Here is a 19,424-nt window from a genome sequence, read left to right on the forward strand (position 1 = left end):
AATAAAGATGACCATTTCTTCTCCTGTACAGATGTGCTGTGATGTTCAAATGAGATTCTAGCACGTTGCGAAATGGTGATTATTACTCCCCTAGGAGGGTAAAACGTTTATGCTTCACCACTTTCTACCTCCCACTGTCCTGGTTATGATTTCAGGTATGCGAGGTAGGAAGAAGACAGAAATTGAAGAACAAAAGATATTTGAAGGCAAGAAAGAAAATTATATCAGCTGTAGATCAGATTAACTTCCCTTTCTCCATCTTTATTTGGAAAAGTACACAATTTGGTTCTTTTCTTATAGACAGGTAATGTTGCAAAGTTGAAAAAGCATTGGAAGAGGATCATTTCTTGGATAAAATTGGCTAGAACCAGGTGACAAAGCATTGCTTCTGTAGGCCACATGCAGATATTGGGTTTTTGTGTGGCTCCTTTCTTCTAACAGTTATCATTTTAATAGGGTGTTATCTGAACGAATGCGGACTGACCATGAAATTGAATGAGAACTGAATTTTCATTTACCACAGCTCTGATCTTTGCGGCTTCTGATAGTCACTGCATTTGTCTAAGTCTCAAATGTCCATTATCAAATCCTGGAGGGTTAGGAATATGGAGTGAGCCCTGTTAGCTCCTGACTGCTTTAACACTCTGGACAAATGTACCATCACTGTCTAGGATGCCCTCTCAATAAATTCCCAAAAAGGAATATTTTATTTAAATGAGAGAGAAATTGTTTCATCCCACCACAGATTCTTCTTATCTTTTCAGAAAGGCTCCTTATGCCATCGTAGTCGTGGAGCTCTTCTGCCTTCCACAATACCTCTAAAACAGGGCCATTCTTAATATTTGTTATTCATAGATCCCTTGGGGACTCCAGTGAATGTTGTGAAACCTGTCTCTAAAAAAATGCACATGTTCCCAAAATGTTGTGTTGAAGTCCAGGGGCTCCATGAAATCTCCAGTAGGTAGAGGGTACATCTGCCTTCTGTGACGTGTGCACAGATTATTTCTACCGCTGACGTATTCAACCCTGAATAGGTGTTAACACACACTAGGTTAGAGGTACAGGGCTCATCCACAATCACTGAACTGCATCCTGCAGGAGCACACTTTCCAACACACTTTCCACATGCCTACTTCCTGAAATTAAAGTTCAGGTAGCAGTGCCTTCTACTTTGGGCCAAACTCTAACCTTAGAAGGTTTGAAAATGTGAGGATTATGTATCCTAATACTAACTAGAAGATTTCAATCCCCATGTGTTAACTTGTATTTTGGTTTGGGGAAAAGAGAGAGTTGATTAGGGGGGAAAAAACCCTATTAAAGAATCTAGTTTCTTCTCCTTATCAGCATAATTATGGTACATAGCATATTTATAATAAACCATCAAAGCCACTTGCTAGTTGAGTGTCCCTGGACATGTGACTAAAGATATACCAATATATGGCTATTTTGAGAACTAGATGAGATAAAATATAAGTAAGCTGCCCAGTCCATAATAGGTAATATGTAAGTGCTGTTGCTGTGTGATAGCTGTTGTTGTTGACAGAAAAAAAAAAATTATTTCACAGAGAAATTTTTATCTAAGAGATGGCATATTTGAGCTAATCACTGATAGATGAAAATTATTTCAAAAGATGGAAGTTGGGAGGTTGAAGAAGTGCAGGATGGCATTCCAAGTGATGGGGGCAATGGCATGGAGGTAGGAAAGCATAAGGTATATTCAGTCTATAAATAATAGTTAGATTTGGCTGGATCTTGGATTTGAGAAGCCAGGAAATGAGATAACACTGGTCACTTTCACTAAAGCTCATGGAAAAAAAACACACATATATATATATAAAAAATAAATATACATATATATTTTTAATCCCCATATGACTAGAGGAGGCAGCCCATCTGTTCTCCGGGCTTCACTTTTCTTGTCTGGGAAATGAGTAGGTTGGGCTGCATGGTCTTTAAGGTCTCTTCAGTATTATCTTCTTTGACTCCCTAAAGAGACAAACAAAGGTTCTTCCTGACATCTTGTGTTGCCTTCCAATATCCAGTCCAGTGGGATTGTTTTAGGGACTCTTTTGATATTTTACTGTTATAATAAGTGAAGAAAAAGACTGATTTTGCCAAGTCTTAAGGATCCAAATTAGTACTCAGTGCACTATGGTCATTCAGTTGAGAACAATACTCCAGCCTCAAAGCTGCAAAGCATCCAGTGTGTGCAAAGCCCAGGTCCAGAGGTCAGCATGCCCGGGAGGCTTCCAGGAAGAGCTCCGTGACTTGGGCTTTGGATGTCGCCATGACTCACTTTCGGAGGTTTACTTCCTCAGTGAAGACAGCCGTGGGGATTAGGAACCTGTGATGCTCTTTCCCCACTCAGTTTAGAACAGCAGGACCACTGCCAGTGGTAGAGACAGGGTAAGAGATAGGGCAGTAAATGTTTGAACTGTAAAGACTGTTGATGCTTCCATTCTAGGGCTTTCTCTATTAAAGTCCCTGAGTCTGCCATTCTTGTTGCCCTGACGGGAGGTGCAGAGGGTGGAGGATAAGGAAGGCCAGTCCAGCTGGGACCAGGCTGTGGCAGTGTGCTCACAGCCAAGGCCAAAGCTTGGATCTGTGGTGTCAGGCTCACATCTTGTCCTCAGATGCATGTGTCCAGCCCTTTCCCAAATGCAGTCTCCAGGTCAGGCCCATAGCTGAAGCCTTGCTTAATGTTGGCCTTCCCCAGTCTAGCCCCTCCTTTTGTGCCTCCTGGTTAATTAGAGTCATGAAATATTGTTAGATAGCATATTTATTTTTCCCAGCACTCCTGAAAATAGATACAACACTCCTGGAGGTGTGTTCTTGCCCAAAGCTGTATCGAGAAGTTTGAAAATAGCTAACTTTATAACAACACATATATCCAACAGGAAGGCATAAAGAACTGCTGATATCCCTCAGAGGCAAAACCCACTCAGCTCACCATATGCAGGCTTAGAGAGAATGTTGCTTTTTATTTTCTCACAACTAACATTCAGCGAGTACCATGCCTTCAATTCACTTCTGAAAACATGTTCAAGTGCTTGTGCCTCACCATGTGCTTTACATGCAAGCTTTCCAGGAATCATGGGCCACACCACGCCTCTGGGTGATTTTAGGCCCATACCTCTATGCTGATAAATCCTTTCTAATTCTCCTAGGATGTAGAGGAGTCTATAGTCACTTTGCTGAAGTTCACAATCTCCCTCTCTCTCTTCCTGTTTCTGGCTGGTCAGAACGTTATATCCTGTCCCCTGTGGGGCTCTCTCTTTTCCCATCATTCTTTCTAAGCTCCTGCTAACCATGTAGATGTCCTAACCACACACCTGCATCCACAAGGAATTAGTGTAGTCCCAGGTTATGTCATGTTAATGAAAATGCAGTGGGAATCTAAGGGTAGCCATGGAAAGAGAATATCCTGACTTAGAAGAATGACTGAAGCCTGTGCTAACTTTGAACTTTGAAGTTCGTCTCCTCAAATAGTTTGCTTGATTCACTGCCATTGCCACGTGGGCCACAGAGGAGGCAGATCCTCCCGCACACAGCTGAGCCCCAGAGTAAACACTAGGCTTTCTCTGGGTCCCCCACAGACTGCTAAGAAGCCAGACTTCTCAAAAAGACGTAATCCATACAGGCTACGACATAGAGAGAGGAGATTGGTCTAACTCCAGATAATCAAGTGTACAAAGTCCACCTTTCCCCATCATGCACCCATCCCATTCCAACAAGGTGCAGAAAGACGAGAAAGGGAGGCATTCCCTTGATTTCCTGACTTCTGACTTACTATGCCGTGGCCAGCACTACCTTGGGCATCTATGGTACAAGATTCTCCTTCCTAAGCCTTTAGACTTATATGTACTAATTTCAAAGAGTTCAGATTTAAAACAGAATGGAAAATATCTCATTCATACTTTTTATGATTCTATGTTGAAATAATAATGTTTTAGGTACTTCAAGTTACATAAAATATATTATAAAATTAATTTCCACCTGTTCTTTCTTTTAACTTTGTATAATGTGGCTGCTGCAAAGTTTTAGGTTACATCTGTAGTCCACATTTTATTTTTATTGGACATGGCTGATCTAGAATCTCTGAGGTTCAGACAAGAGGGAGATTCACCTGCCTACTCCAGACACATTCTCTTGCTTTCATCATTCTCTCTGAGCAAAATCCTCTTATCCAGGTGAGGAACCTGAGCATTACCTTCAGCTTTCAGGCGAGACACTATCTAGAGTATGCAGCCTTCACTTTGCAGGATATAATGATAATGTGATATATTGACACAACATCAGAGCCACAGCTTTCATATTGCAAAAGAAACATTCACGTGGAAATAGGGCAAAGTAGGAAGTGTTTCTAAAATTCATTTTTATCATTTTTGTTCACTCAATAAATATTTACTGCAGGTCAAATATGCAAGATAAATAGACATAGATGAGATACAAGTTCACATGCTGTGGAGGAAAAAATAAGTGCCTCACTGACTACAGTGAAAAGAAATACACGATCAGAATCACATGACTGATAAAAAGAATGGCAAAAATTGAAAGGAATTGAGCATTTACTTTGGGCCAGGCACTGTGCTGATAGATTCTAAATAGATTAACATTTAATTCTCAAAACTATACTCTCATTAGTTGAAACTTCAAGTGATTACATATCTTGCCTAAGGTTAAGCAGCTTCTAAGTGGGAGAGCCAGAATTTGAACCCAGTTAAGCCGCTTCCAGCACCTGAACTCTTAATGTTTTGGCAGCTACTCCTAAATGTTTGAGAGGCCCAGAAAAAGTCTCTTTCCAGCTCAGACCTCTGCACGTTCCCAGGGAGAATTGCAGTAAGCTGAGCTGGGAAAGGTACATGCCAAGAGATTCACTAACTTCTTAACTCCTATGTTTGTTTCTAGCATAAAGATAACAAAACTATATCCTCAATATGAGAGAGAAGCTTGTCTTCCTATTATAACAATGATGAATTACCAAAAAAAAAAAAAAAAAAAAAAAAAAAAAAAGCTTAAAAGATGGAAGGCTTAAACAATCCTATTTTGCATGTTAATAATTGAAATTGTACTTGAAAGAAATCATTTCTGGTCACATTGGTAGTGCATTATCGTTCAGATTTAGGGAAAACAATCATGTTGATTTGTAGATGGACTCTATGGACCAGTGATTGAGAGATCAATGAAAACTGCAAAAGATATTTATAGTGATTTTTATTGCTTTCTCACTGAGATCAAAATAGACTTCACTATGATTAATAATGGGATGGGCCAGGCACCATTGCTCATGCCTATAATCCCAGCATTTGGGAGACCGAGGTGGGCGGATCACCTAAGGTCAGTTCAAGACCAGCCCTGGTCAACACGGTGAAACCACATGTTTATCAAAAATATAAAAATTAGCCTGGCATGGTGGCAGGCGCCTGTAATCCCAGCTACTCAAGAGGCTAAGGCAGGAGAATCGCTTGAACCCATGAAGCGGAGGTGGCAGTGAGCCGAGATCGCGCCACTACACTCCAGCCTGAGAGACAGAACAAGGCTCTGTCCCAAAAAACAAAACAAAAAAACCCTGGGTGTTATATTAGAATTCCTAGCAGGTGTGACTAGAGATTTGGGTTCACTTTCATCTTGAACAGCATAGTCTGTCTAATCAGCACTCGAGGAGCCCTTACCCAGATGATGTGACTCTTGGTCTTAGTCTCCCCATTCGCATTTCTATTTGGTCAGGACTTTGTTTCATATTTTGAAATGTCTATACTTTTAAAAAGTATAACACACATAGGGAAAAGTTCCCAAGTCGTAAGTACATACCTTAGTGAATTATCACAAAGTTAGCATACCCGTGTGACCACTGCCGAGGTAAAACTGGCATCCCCAAAGCCTCCCTCAGGCTTCCTCCCAACAGTCAATATACTTTAAACCAATGCAAGAATAGGCAAAATTATAGAAAACGGTTCAACAGATCCCCCAAGTTTTTAAATTTCAAATCTAGACTGAAAAAACACAGCTCTCTCCTGGGATAGTTTTCTGTTTGAACCTGCATTTATTATGAATACGTACTACGTGCCAGGTGCAAGGAGACAATGGTGAATAACACATGGCGGGTTTCCTTGAGGAACTCCACTGATAAGCCAGATTATTTCAATGTATTTTAACTGTTTATGGTTTGCTGGCATATACTAATGGTACAACATCCAGAAATTCCAAGAGTTGTCCATCAGATTAATGGCCCGTAAATGAGAAGAAAGCTTTTGATATTACTCCTCATTCATCAAATTGCAAGTTGATGTATTCGTTAAGACTCTTTGGCCTGTAAGCCCAGCACTTTGGGAGGCTGAGGTGGGAGGATCACAAGGTCAAGAGATCGAGACCATCCTGGCCAACGTGGTGAAACCCCATCTCTACTAAAAATACAAAAAGTAGCTGGGCGTGGTGGTGTGCACCTGTAGTCCCAGCTACTCGGGAAGCTGAGGCAGGAGAATTGCTTGAACCCGGAGGTAGAAGTTGCAGTGAGTCGAGATCACACCACTGCATTCCAGCCTGTCAACACAGCAAGACTCTGTCAAAAAAAAAAAAAAAAAAAAAAAAAGACTCTTTGGTTACAAGAGGAACCAACTCCAACTAGGTTAAGCAAAAGTATAAAAAATAAAAATAAAACAAATAATGAAGCAGTATCTCACAGAACCCAAGGTTTAAAATGCAGCATCAATCGGGAAAGTACTGGAATGATGAATTGGGAAGCCTTCCAAATTATTCATCTTATACACTTATCTCTCCGTAGGGATCATTCTTCTCCCTCTCTGAGTACCAGTTTTCTGTGCTTCCCTGGTTCACGTGATGAAATATGGCTAGTTCTTTGCTCCGTAGGTTACCGGTAGTTTCTGCTACAATTAGAAAGCAGCTTGCTGACTCTCAGTCTGATTTCCTATTCCAGCCCCAGCTGAGTCAAGTGTCCACTTCCACTTTGGTCAGCCATGCCCAGGGTAGAAAGTACAGGCACTGCCACACAGATGCTAAGGATGGGGTCAGGATAGTCGGGGCAGAGCTTATGACCTGGAAAGATATCTCAAGTTTAATGTTATAATTCAAATCCAACTAGATTTGGCTCAACAAAAACCAAAAACAAAAAAAAGAAAAAGAAACAAAGAAAAGAAAATCAAATGGACATGTGAAATTGATGTGTTCAGCTTCACTTTATGTGTCCTGTTTTCATTAGTGCTCCTGAAGCTTCTTCCAATTTGATCAAACCATTGCTGGCTTCCTGCTTTAGGTTGGAGGGCACTTGGTGGCCTGGAATCCTGCATGAACAAGATCACTAGTTTTACCCTCTGCATGTTCCATTTTTCTAACATCAAATGTACCAGTTATAAAATTGTGAATTTTCTCATAAAACTGCCCTCTGGAGAGAAGCATAGGATTATTATCTCTTCTCAAACAGCTGCTTTTTCTTCTTGTAGACCCCTGTAGGTGTAAGCTAAAGCTCCCTTCTCATAAGAAATGCTCGTCATAAGAAAGAGATGGGTGTGAAAATGCCTTTTGATAGACCCTCTGTCTACTTCTGCTATGGGGATTATTTAAACATGAAGGAATTTTATGATGATTTAAAATTGACTACCCCCTCCATGTCCAAGTGCTTCTGGATCACTTCCCCAGCTGTTTAAAAAGTTGTTGAGCTATTAACTGCTGTGGAGGCTGCTCTGAGCTCCCTTTGAAATGGGGGTCCCCTGGCTGCAGTACATAATATTAATGAGCAGTAAGTGATTGCCTGCTGCTCTCTACACCAGGCTCTTCTGGGCTCTGACAAGTGCTGCTGCCGCCTCCGCATGGCCTCCTGGCCCACCATGCCTCAGAGTGATGGATACCCCTGTCGGCACTTCTGTTTCCAGCCGCCTGGGTGTCTTGCAGTCAGCCTATTCCAAGAGCACGGACACTGGTAGAGCTCTTTGCCTTCTCGGTGCTGTTTGCTGAAGCGGTCTGGGTGCTCTTTAACAGAAAGCAATTCCCACCATCTGGCCCATTCTACAGATGAGCAACAGGAACTAGATCCAAATCACATAAAAGAAGGCAGAACTGGGTCCTGAACCAGACTCTTAAATCCCAGTTTTTTTCCAGGAAAGGAGGAAGAGTTCATATTAACATCCCAAAACCAGACACGTAATTAAATATTTCCAGGGCAAATGAGCAACTATAAAAGGGTTTCAGTCATCCTCTTATACATTTCATGTCCCACACCACCCTGTCACTAAAGGAGCCAAAAAACGCTTCAAGAATTGTTATACATAGGATTCTACATTGTGAGTCACAGTTAGTAAAATAAGCAACTTACTTGCATTGCTATAAGAAAATGAAAAATCAATATGATTTTGCTTTTTCATTTCAATAAACGTCGATGGCTGACTTTGCCATGCATTAACTTTTGGTTAATGACTCCTCCACTTTTGGAGTTTGGTTCAGAGCTAAGCTGGCTTCCTGCCCTCCATGTCCTCTGACTGAAAAGCATGGCCTTGACTCTTCCTCTCCTGAAAGGAAGAGAGCTCTCTCAGGCTGTGGGAGTGGAAGCATGACAGCTACCACATAGATCACCATTGTGTGTCAGGAACCACTATAAAAAAATTTTTGTTGACTCACTTAATCCTCACAACCTCCCTCTGAGGCAGGGACTGTTATAATCGCCATCTGATGGATAAGAAAGCTGAGAGGTTAAGTGACTTGCCTGAGATCACATAGCTGTAAAGGACAGAAATAGGATTCAAACCCAGGCAGCCCAACTCCAAAGCCCATGTTCTTTATCAACAGACTAATCCTCTCTATGTAGTATTCGTGTATCACAGGAAACTCAGGAATTTCATTACTTGACCCCCACCAAACTAACAGCTCTAAGCACATGGAACCTTTCCTCTCTACATGTGAGAACTTCCATGTCTGCCTCCTGGAAAACCAGCTAATTCTACACGTAGTTCACAGGACTGTTTCAAATTCAATGTATAATTTACTTTTTTAAAAACTTTTTAAGGTACAAAATCTTGCTATGTTGGCCAGGTTGGTCTCGAACTCCTGGCTTCAAGCAATCTTCTTGCTCCTGCCTCCTGAGTAGTTGGGATTACAGAACTGGGCCACTGTGCCTGGCTCAACTTTTCAGTTTTGAAAACCAGTTGTAAATGTATAAAATTTGAACCCCGGAAGCCGTGTTTTTCAAAGTTGATCCCACGAACCCACTGCATCAGTGTCTGCAGGGCGTGTTTGCTCCAAACATGGAGTCTGAGCTTCACCCAAACTCACTGAACCTGAATCCTCCAGGAGTAGGTCCCAGTAATCTGCATTTTTAAGAAGCACCTCAGCCACTCTTCTTGACAAGATTGACAATAATTATAGAGTTGCATCTGGAAGTTTCAGGAGCTCTGCACGTCATCAATTCAACTGCAGATGATTGTAGAAAGCGTTCAGAGCCACTCTGCATTCAACAGCTATTTCAGGGAGAATTACAATGTACAAGAACTGTTCCTAAATTCTTGTAGTCTCCTTCTGTGTGAGCCAGCTGGTTAAGAGAGTTTGAATAATTTCCCAAGCGACTCTAGTTAAGTGGACACTTGAACACTCTGTACCTATGAAAATATAGAAAAGACACAGTTTTCCACCCTGGACCCAAAGTGAGTCTTTCAGAATGGGACTCTGAATCATCTTTCTTTTTTGCTTAAAACCCTCTCAGAGAACATAACGTGAACTATGAGGGCTTACATAATCTGGCCATGCACACCCCTCTGGCATTACCTCACCCACTGCTCCAGCGACCCTGAACTGCCTTCGGTTCTTCCAGAGTGCCAAGTGCTGCAGCATCTTTGCGCGTGATCCTAGGGCATGTTATGTACCCTCTGCCCCAGCTCCTGATTAGCTCTCTCACTCTTCCATCAGAGCTCAGCTTCAATGTCACTTTCTCAGAGCAGCCTTCCCGGGCCTGCCACAAGTCAGAGCACCTTCTTACATCCCACTTTTCCTCCCGCTGTTCTTCTTGGCACTCACCACAGTTTTTCAGTCTGCTTTTGACTGCGTGGTAAACTTATTTCATCAGTCTCATCAAGTAGACTAGAAACAAGAGTCATAATGTTTTGTGCGTTCTGGTGTTTAGCCAAGGTGCCTGCTACTTATTAGGCATGCAATTCCTTGTGGTGTATCAAGAATGAAAAAAAAATTAATAATGTTGGAGATAAAGTTTTGATTCTCAGTGTAAAATTTAGCATCCATTCTATTGACAAAGATTCCTCATTTTTCATGTCCATCCCCATCTTTAAATAGCAGTGGAGATGGTTAAGATTGGAAAGTCTGAACTCTAAACTTCTTTACATGTTCTAGATCCCTTTACTGAATGTGCCAACAGTTCGAATCCTGATGCTGTTTTTAAATTGCTCCTAGTATGGTTATATAGTCATTAATTGTTAAAAGGAAAGTTAATGAAAGAGTGGAAGTTTCTGATTTTTAAAAACCACAAGGCAACTAATTATCTATTTTCTCTCTTATTTCAAAGGCTGAAATGGATTCTTGTTATTGAACAGGGTAGGGAATATGATGATGAACCTAACTGGTGACGAGATAGGTTTTGTTTAATTGTATTTTTCATCACTTCCAAGTGTGTCTTTAGTCAGCTATATGAGCTATCATGCTTATCTTTTATAAGAGTGTTCTCTACACAAGAACATTTCTCTCACAATAATTTAATCACAGTGACTGTTGTTTAAGCTAATTTTGACACAAAAGTGATGGATTCGAAGTGTTCCTAAACTATAAGTGTGTTAAAAGCTGGAATTGTTCATCTCCTAAGACCCATACAGCATTTAAATTATTATAGAACACTGTCTTCTGGGTATCTTAACCCAAAAAATTACATCTTACATGATACGTACATCAAAACCTAACGAGTATAAGTGGATATCCTTGCACTCATTTTCAGAACACCTTCCTAAGGAAGCTGAGTGCCAGTGACCTCCCAAATTCTCTGTGTGTTTCATATTATGCATTACAGTGGAAATGGATTAGAGAGCCCCTATACAAGTGGGTTAGTGAGCTTGATCGCCAAGCAGTCCAGATTATTATAGATTACACCTCATACAGTTTGGTTGTATATCCCTAAATATTATCATCTTCCAAAGCTGCAAATCTAATATTCATGTTGCAAAAATCTATGGGAAATGATGGGTGATAATAATGTTCACTAACAATTACACTTCACATCTCCAGTGTTCTTAACGCTTTTATAGGAATTGCCTCCCTCAGTCCACACAACAACCCAATGAAGTAGGTACTGTTAGTGAGCCCATTTTACAAATGAGAAAACTGAGACACAGACAAAGTGACAGCTACACCATTCCTAAGCTCTTTTGGAACTCAGGTAGCCTGCCTACAGAGCACCCACTTGCAACTATTAAACTGGAAAACTATTAACTAGAAAACCTCTCATAAATACTTATTTAAGAGCAATGAATCAGGGATCTTGGTCCTGCTTTCTTGCTTGCTTCCTTACTCTTTATTTTTCCTTTAGGAGATGGAGTGGCGAGGGGCAGGGAGTATGTTTTATTTTGTTTTGTTCTAAGAGAAAAAGCTGAAATTGAGCCTTCTTTCTTTCTGAACAGCTTTTTCCAAAGCCGTTTACCTTCATCTGGGGCCAGAAAGGACACTGATTCCACTAATGAGCTTCCCTCTCTATCTCCCTCTCTGTCTCTCCGTTCTGCAGTTAATAGCCAAGATACCAACCATCACGGCAGTTTGCAACTTGCACGGGGAGAAGCTGCAGGTATTTAAGCAATCTCATCCAGAGATAGTGAATACACTGTTTCCTCCGTTATACAAGGAGCTCTTTAATCCTGACTGTGCCACCGGCTGCAAATGAAGGGGACAAGAGAACTGTCTCATAGTCATGGAATGCATCACCATTAAGACAAAAGCAATGTGTTCATGAAGACTTAAGAAAAATGTCACTACTGCAACATTAGGAATGTCCTGCACTTAATAGAATTATTTTTCACCGCTACAGTTTGAAGAATGTAAATATGCACCTGAGTGGGGCTCTTTTATTTGTTTGTTTGTTTTTGAAATGACCATAAATATACAAATATAGGACACTGGGTGTTATCCTTTTTTTAATTTTATTCGGGTATGTTTTGGGAGACAACTGTTTATAGAATTTTATTGTAGATATATACAAGAAAAGAGCGGTACTTTACATGATTACTTTTCCTGTTGATTGTTCAAATATAATTTAAGAAAATTCCACTTAATAGGCTTACCTATTTCTATGTTTTTAGGTAGTTGATGCATGTGTAAATTTGTAGCTGTCTTGGAAAGTACTGTGCATGTATGTAATAAGTATATAATATGTGAGAATATTATATATGACTATTACTTATACATGCACATGCACTGTGGCTTAAATACCATACCTACTAGCAATGGAGGTTCAGTCAGGCTCTCTTCTATGATTTACCTTCTGTGTTATATGTTACCTTTATGTTAGACAATCAGGATGTTGTTTTCCCAGCCAGAGTTTTCATCTATAGTCAATGGCAGGACGGTACGAACTCAGAAATAAGTCTACAAAGGAATAAACATAATGTGTGGCCTCTATATACAAACTCTATTTCTGTCAGTGACATCAAAGCCTTGTCAAGATGGTACATATTGGGAAGGGGGCAGTATTTGGAGCCATTTTCCTGTTTCAAGAATTAGGCCACAGATAATATTGCAAGGTCCAAGACTTTTTTGACCAAACAGTAGGTATTTTCTATTTTTCACCAGAACACATAAAAACACTTTTTTCTTTTGGATTTCCAGTTGTAAAGGAAGCTTGATTTCAGTGCTTATTGTGTCTTCAACTGAAAACTACAATCCGTGGATTATGACTACCAGCAATTTTTTTCTAGAAACATTAAAAGAATAAACCCAGGGCAACAATGCCATTTCATGTAAACATTTTCTCTCTCACCATGTTTTGGCAAGAAAAGATAGAAAGAGAAGACCCAAAGTAAAGAAGTAATCTTTATATTCCTTCTCTTTAATACCTTTATTAGGAAAAGCGGCAATAAAGGAGGAGGCATATTATAAAATGCTGTAATATAAAAATGTAGCAAAAACTTGACAGATTAGAAAAAAAAGATCTGTGTTATTCTGGAGAACTAACGTACCCCAAAGGCAAAACTAATTCCTATGCAGTTTACAATTATATCAGCCATTTACCCTAGAATTATTTTTTTAGCAACTTTTAGAAGTAAAGAATACAAGGATGACATTGGGATCAGAGATTTTAGACTTCCTTATACAAATTCTCACTTCTCCACCTGTTCACCAATGAAATTAATCATAAGAAAAGCATATATTCCAAGAAATTTGTTCTGTCTGTGTCCTGGAGACCTATACCTTTGGTATTTTCTGATTTAAAATAAAACTTAAAAAAAAAAAAAAAAAGCAAGCTAGGAGAGAAGTTTGTGTATAAGACAATGACAATTATGGTCTCCTGTAAGCATATCCCAGCCACCAACTCCTAAATAACTGCCCTTTTCTCCTTGTTAAACACACACACACACACACCTGCTTTGTAAGTTTCCATCAGTGGAAACTTTGATTATTTTTTTTTTAATCTCTGTGCTCTCCTGAAGTTCATGGTTAAGCAGCATCTCCAAGATACCACAGAACTCTTGATTGATGATCAAAACAGTAGTGTCGCCTTTTCCTTTTAGAAAATGGAACATTTTCTCACCTCATGATTGATGAATTCTAAACCAATGGGGAAAAACAAAAAGGCTTTAAAATAATGAATCTGTTTCTCAACTACTGTTATATTCAATTAATTTAACTACATTGAACCAAATTACCTTTGGTTCTAAGAAGACAGCTGTAGACTGCTTATTATGCTGCTACAGGGACTCAATTCTTTTTGGTGTAAATGTCACTCCTGCTAGCTCTTTGTATAAAGAATTAATTCCCAGAGTCATATTTCCTTCTAATGGAAAGATTACTCTACTGATTGCTAGGAAAACAGGGTAATGGAAGGCACTCAATTAAACCAAGCCATTTCCAAATGCAATGTATGTTTTATGATTGGCTTGTGATACGCGATGCTTCATGTGTCTACTTGGTGTTTCCCTTTGAGCTTTGAACTTATGTCAAACTTTGTTTTCATTGTTCTGTTGGCCTGGTGTTTTCCATTGTCAGCCTGTAATTCCTGCTCAGTTGCAGAGGGAATTATTTATTTCCTCCAATTTACCTTAGAGGATTTAAATTGGCTCAATTGATGAAGTGGCTCAGAATTTTTTCCTCCCTTTTCCCATGAGTGATATAGGGAAAAGATTGCTCCCCACATTTACCTTGGGAGATACTGCTTTTGAATTTGTGTTGTTTCCACTAGTGTAAGCATTTCATTGGGACAGCATGGACCTTTTGAAGCTGGGAGGAAGGAAACAGAGCTAGCATCTGAACCAGAACAAAACAATGGCAACCAGGAAGTACTCAGCCCACTTAGTTGAGAGAAGAGATTTCTAGTTTGGGTTACAGTTGCCCAACCTTCCCTTAAAAGAGAATCCAGTCATGTTTTCAATGGCAAAAAGCCTTAAAAAGCTGCCCTTCGAAGATCTCCTATGACTGCATGTCAAGGTATTTTGTACCTACAATCCCAGAACTTTGTTCCTTCCCCATGAGGACTAACAAATGTTCACAACAGTCATGATCAAGTGTGCACTGGAAGAAAAAAATCCACGATCTGGGCTTCTCACTTCATGCTTCATAAATGACAATCACTGCTTGATGCAGATGTTGCACTGTGTCCACTCAGGGATGTTTCATTAAAAAAAAATACATCAAGAAGGAGGAAAAAGTTAAAAACGGGAAAATGACAACAAAACGTGAATGGTACACATTAACTATGCCGCTGAGAGCACCTCTCTGACAAGGCTTTCAGGCCAACAAGCAGTAACTTCATGTCATAAACTGGATTGAATTATTTGGACTTGCTGAAAAGTTGCACCCAAGTAAGGACAACTTGGTCTCATTTTCTAAACTCCGCTAAGAGCCAAATAATCTAGCTGTCCCGTTCAGAGGAATTTTTATCTCCCTGCAAATCCAAACTTTTCTATACAAATCCTGAACAAGGAAATTACAGAAATCTCACTGGCATTAGATAAAATGGACAAGGGAGGTGAAACTGGGTAAATTCAAACTTCAGTGTATTTGTGGTCCATAAAAAGAAAGGGAAATTTTGGAGGGAAAATAGAACAGGAAAGGATTCCAAATCTGGGTTGACACTCGCATATACCCGTACTGTCCATGACTCAGCTAATCTTTGTGCCCCTTGTTCTGTGGCTCCTTTTCTGTTTTGAGACAGATCTTGTTCAACATTTTGCTCAGGCTGCAATGCAGCGGTGTGAGATCTCAGCTCACTGCAACCTCTGCCTCCCGGGTTCAAGTGATTCTCCTGCCTCAGCCTCCCGAATAACTGGGATTACAGGCACATGCCCCCACACCCGGCTAATTTTTGTATTTTTAGTAGAGATGGGGTTTCACCATGTTGGCCAGGCTGGTCTTGAACTCCTGACCTCGCATGATCCACCCACCTTGGCCTCCCAAAGTGCTAGGATTACAGGCATGAGCCACCCCACCCTGCCTTCGGTGGTTCTTTTATCCCCCAAAGACTGAAAGCTGAAGGTGGAGATGTTCTCCACAAACACACCCTTTCTGAATTTCCCTTGTTTTAGCACTGCGTTCAGGGCTCTGGACTAAAATGCCTCTGAGTAGGTAAAATCAGAGACTATAACGATCTCCTGAGTGATTAGATTTCTTTGGTAGATTCTAAGACATTTTAAATCCTAGTATACTCTGCATATTAACAAGAGGTCCCAGGGAGGTGTCAGTACATTTCCTATCATAGCTGCCTTGTTCAAAGCGTAACTTCACAGCAGTCAAGTTAAACAGTTTGTAGAAAACCACAAAGATCAATTCACGCTCACTCTCTACAATGCAGTGTGTCCCAGGCTTGAAGGCAAAAACAAGTCCTGGGTCCCAAGGACAACCTAAAACTTACCAGCTTTTTTCGAAAACAGCAATCAGATGCAAATAATGGCAGTGTTGTTCTATGTTCTTTGTTTCTCTTCATTATAGAAGCAAGGAAAAAGTCTACTTCTATCGGAAATTAGAAGAAATAATTTCTTCCTGACTCTTTTTTTTCTATAAACTTTTATTTCCAAGGAAGCTGCTACAATTGACAGTTAATTCAGGCCATGGATGTCTGTGCCCTGACAGAAGCACCATCCAACAGAACAGCAATAATTTTAAAGTGTGCTTCTGTAGTGAAACTCTGCACAAAGTCCCCTGTATAAAGAAGAGGGGAAAGCCCACCATCTGCTTTAGATGAAGTGCTATTTGATGTTCTGTTTCCAACTGCCAGTATAAGCAGCAACTAGAGTAAAGACCTGATGTGGGAACCTATGGGGGTCTTTCAAAAAAAAAGCTGACACTCTATTCGTTTTTGGCTCTCAGGACCAGAGGGTACAGGGTAGAGGGTAGTTTGCCATTTAAAGCAGGGGCTGAAAATTCGAAAGCCTAAAACGGCCAGGGGGCTTAATGCAAATGGGTGAAGCAGCCCAGTGACAAGCTGGCCAGGAAATGCCCTGTGGAAAAAGGGACATCCACGATTTAGCTGAAGCTGAATGCTGCTAGAGCTTCTGAATTTTATAAAGTCTCCGAAATTATACATAATGGCAGTTGATTCAGAGCTTAGTGCAGACCAAACAAATACATCACTGAGCAGAAGAGGGCCCATAAATGGTCAGCTTGCAGCCTCTGGTTTAAAGCAACATCGCATCTGGGACCAGCTCAACTGCAGCAAGTCCGGCCAGATTCAACCCTGGGCAATATTAGAATGATATTAGTTTTGGAAGGAGGGGATGGAGATCTTCCCCTTATGATACTCTATTTTGTTTTCGTATTTGATTGTCACAACTAGAGGATATAACAGGAGGTCAGTTTACAAAATAGCCAACAGTCTAAAAATGAAAACAATTCAATTTAGTGATGGTTTCTAAAAGGTACTTCAACTTGTCTTGCCCAAACTCCCTTCTTCATAGAGCCAGGGGGCTAGATTTCTTGCGACTTTTTTCTGAAAGGCAAATACGTGACTTTTATTCTTTTGGGTCTCGACGTGTTTCTTTAACTGTGTGACTTCAATATCTGTGACAAGTGTTTATTTTCCCTTCGTCGTATGTGAAGAATTTATTCTATAGTCGTGATCATGTAGTCCTCCATTGTTTGGAAGTGCAGACCGTGGACCTATGCAGCAGATGGGGGTTTTCTGTTTGTGCACTTTTTTCCTAAGCTGCTGAAATTCCTCCGATGTGAATGGGCCATAGCAATCTTTGCCTCCTGCGTGACCGTAAGCATGGCCTCCAGTGGATCAGAGAAAGCAGCTCAGTGATTGTTCTCATGGCCAAAAATAAAGCACAAGGGTTACCGGAATTGAATGAGCCCTGCTCAGGGCAGCACAGGGCATCTGCACCCCAGCTGGGCAGCACGATCCTTGTATTCAACTATACTCTTCTGGCAGTGGTTAGTGGCAAGCATTCGCGTGCCTCTGTCACAACCATGCGTAGACACACATTAGGTACATCTGGAAAGCTACAAATCCCACATCCAAGCACAGTGCCGTCTGCTTCATCTGATTAACACACACACAAGAAAGAAAAATTACACCCACAGAAAACTGAGTATGTATTGTAGAAATGTAGAGGAAAAATAAACATATTTTTTCAAATGTAATTACTTTTAATATATGCTTGTGGAAGGTCTAATACAATGTATGCTGTCTCTGTACTTTTTGCTGTAAATAACTGGAGACAGTGAGTACACGGATTTTTCTATGTCTCTGTTTAAGCATAAGACTTTGTAACAATTTTTTTAGAGGGGGAAATCAACAAAGAGCAAATATGTACTTGCTTCCTTTCTGCGTGTTATGTACTTCTCAGTTTTTTAATGGAAACTGGTTGTAACAGTTTAAGCATCTTGACGGGTCATTGGTGTTAAGTGTATGCTTCTTTTTGTAATATGACTGAGAAAGGGACAGGGCTGTCAATTAAATCTGCTCCAAAGAGTTTGTATTGAAGATCGGCCTAAGACCTGCAAACTCCATCTCTAACTAGACAATATGAAAAAGGAAAATTTAAAAAAAAGAAAAAATTGCCTGAGTTAAGTCATCTTTCCTTGTAGCAAATGGCTTTGTCCAAATCCTTTCTGCATGGAATAGCTTAAAGAAAACAAACTCTGCTTTCTGATGAACAAAATATTTTTGTACACATTTATTTCTTATTAATAACCTGAGGTCAGACCACACATTTGCTGAAGCCATAACTGACCTTCACCAAATAAATGTTGTAAAGAACCTGGGGGAGGGTTGGGGAGAGACTGAGAGGGAGGAAAATCCAAGGTGTCATGAGCTATAGCAACACAGGCAGGAGCAAGTCGTTGAAACTGATGCTTTTCCTGCATCCCAAATATGACTTTAAAAGGCTAGTATTTTATGATGATCGATTTATAATAATAAAAAGATATTTAGATTTAAATGAGACATTCCAATATTTTTGAAATCCCTGACAATGCTTCCTTGCTTTTAGGATTGAGAGAAATGATTTTCATATACTTCCAACATTCAGAGATTTAATGTTTTCACCTCAGCTCCAGCCTACACTTGTAAAGTGAAGAGCGACTCTAAGTCCTGTGAAACCTTGGGCTGCCTGGGGCTTGGCTGTGCCCATTAACCTACTGCGCCTGGGGGGCAGCATGGGAGGGGCACAGTTTGCATCTCATTAGCATGCACACCACTGTTGGCAATGCATGAAAGTTGTGTTGCCACAAGTATGTAAAATAAAAATATTCACTCTAAAAAGCATAATAATTCTACTTTTTTAAAACAATAATGTCTCTTATAGTCACCACTGATTTTTCTGGAGTTTAATTACATTATTACCAGGTATTCTTATTGGCCTGTAGAGGCAAAAGGCAAATCACAAATAAACCCAGTGACATACATAGTTTTAAAATCTACAATTTTTTGATCTCGCTCTCCTTGTTTAATATATAAGCCCTAATTTCTGTGTATGTGAGTAAAACTGCAGCCTGAGTCATTTAGGAAGTAAGCATTGAGTTTTTTTAATTATAAATATACTAGAATAAAACAGCACTCCCTAACAATTAAAAAAGAGTTTTATATTACTTTAGAATGTAATAGGTTTTTGTCCTTATTTTATGTCCTGTAAATTATTAGTTCAATACTGTTAGCATTCCCGGATAATGCACACATGATTTCTGAATGTTTTCTGTAAATGACAATCAATGTTTATGAAGTTCCCTCCTTTAATGCTGAACAAAATTAAAAGAAGAAAAAGAAAAAAGGACCCGCC

The 19,424-nt window shown here is 40.0% G+C and overlaps 1 protein-coding gene across 1 annotated transcript in view; it reads left to right on the forward strand.

Annotated features, from left to right (window-relative positions):
• Positions 1-19,055, forward strand: part of RORB (RAR related orphan receptor B) — a 195,158-nt gene extending 176,103 nt beyond the window's left edge. The window contains exon 10 of the mRNA XM_023213294.3: positions 11,723-19,055. Within this exon, the coding sequence (XP_023069062.1) occupies positions 11,723-11,878 (156 nt within the window). The 3' untranslated portion in view covers positions 11,879-19,055. The remainder of the gene's footprint in view (positions 1-11,722) is intronic.
• The last annotated feature ends 369 nt before the right edge of the window (positions 19,056-19,424 follow it).

The sequence above is a fragment of the Piliocolobus tephrosceles genome, chromosome 14, assembly GCF_002776525.5.
Source record: "Piliocolobus tephrosceles isolate RC106 chromosome 14, ASM277652v3, whole genome shotgun sequence".
Lineage (NCBI taxonomy): Eukaryota > Metazoa > Chordata > Mammalia > Primates > Cercopithecidae > Piliocolobus > Piliocolobus tephrosceles.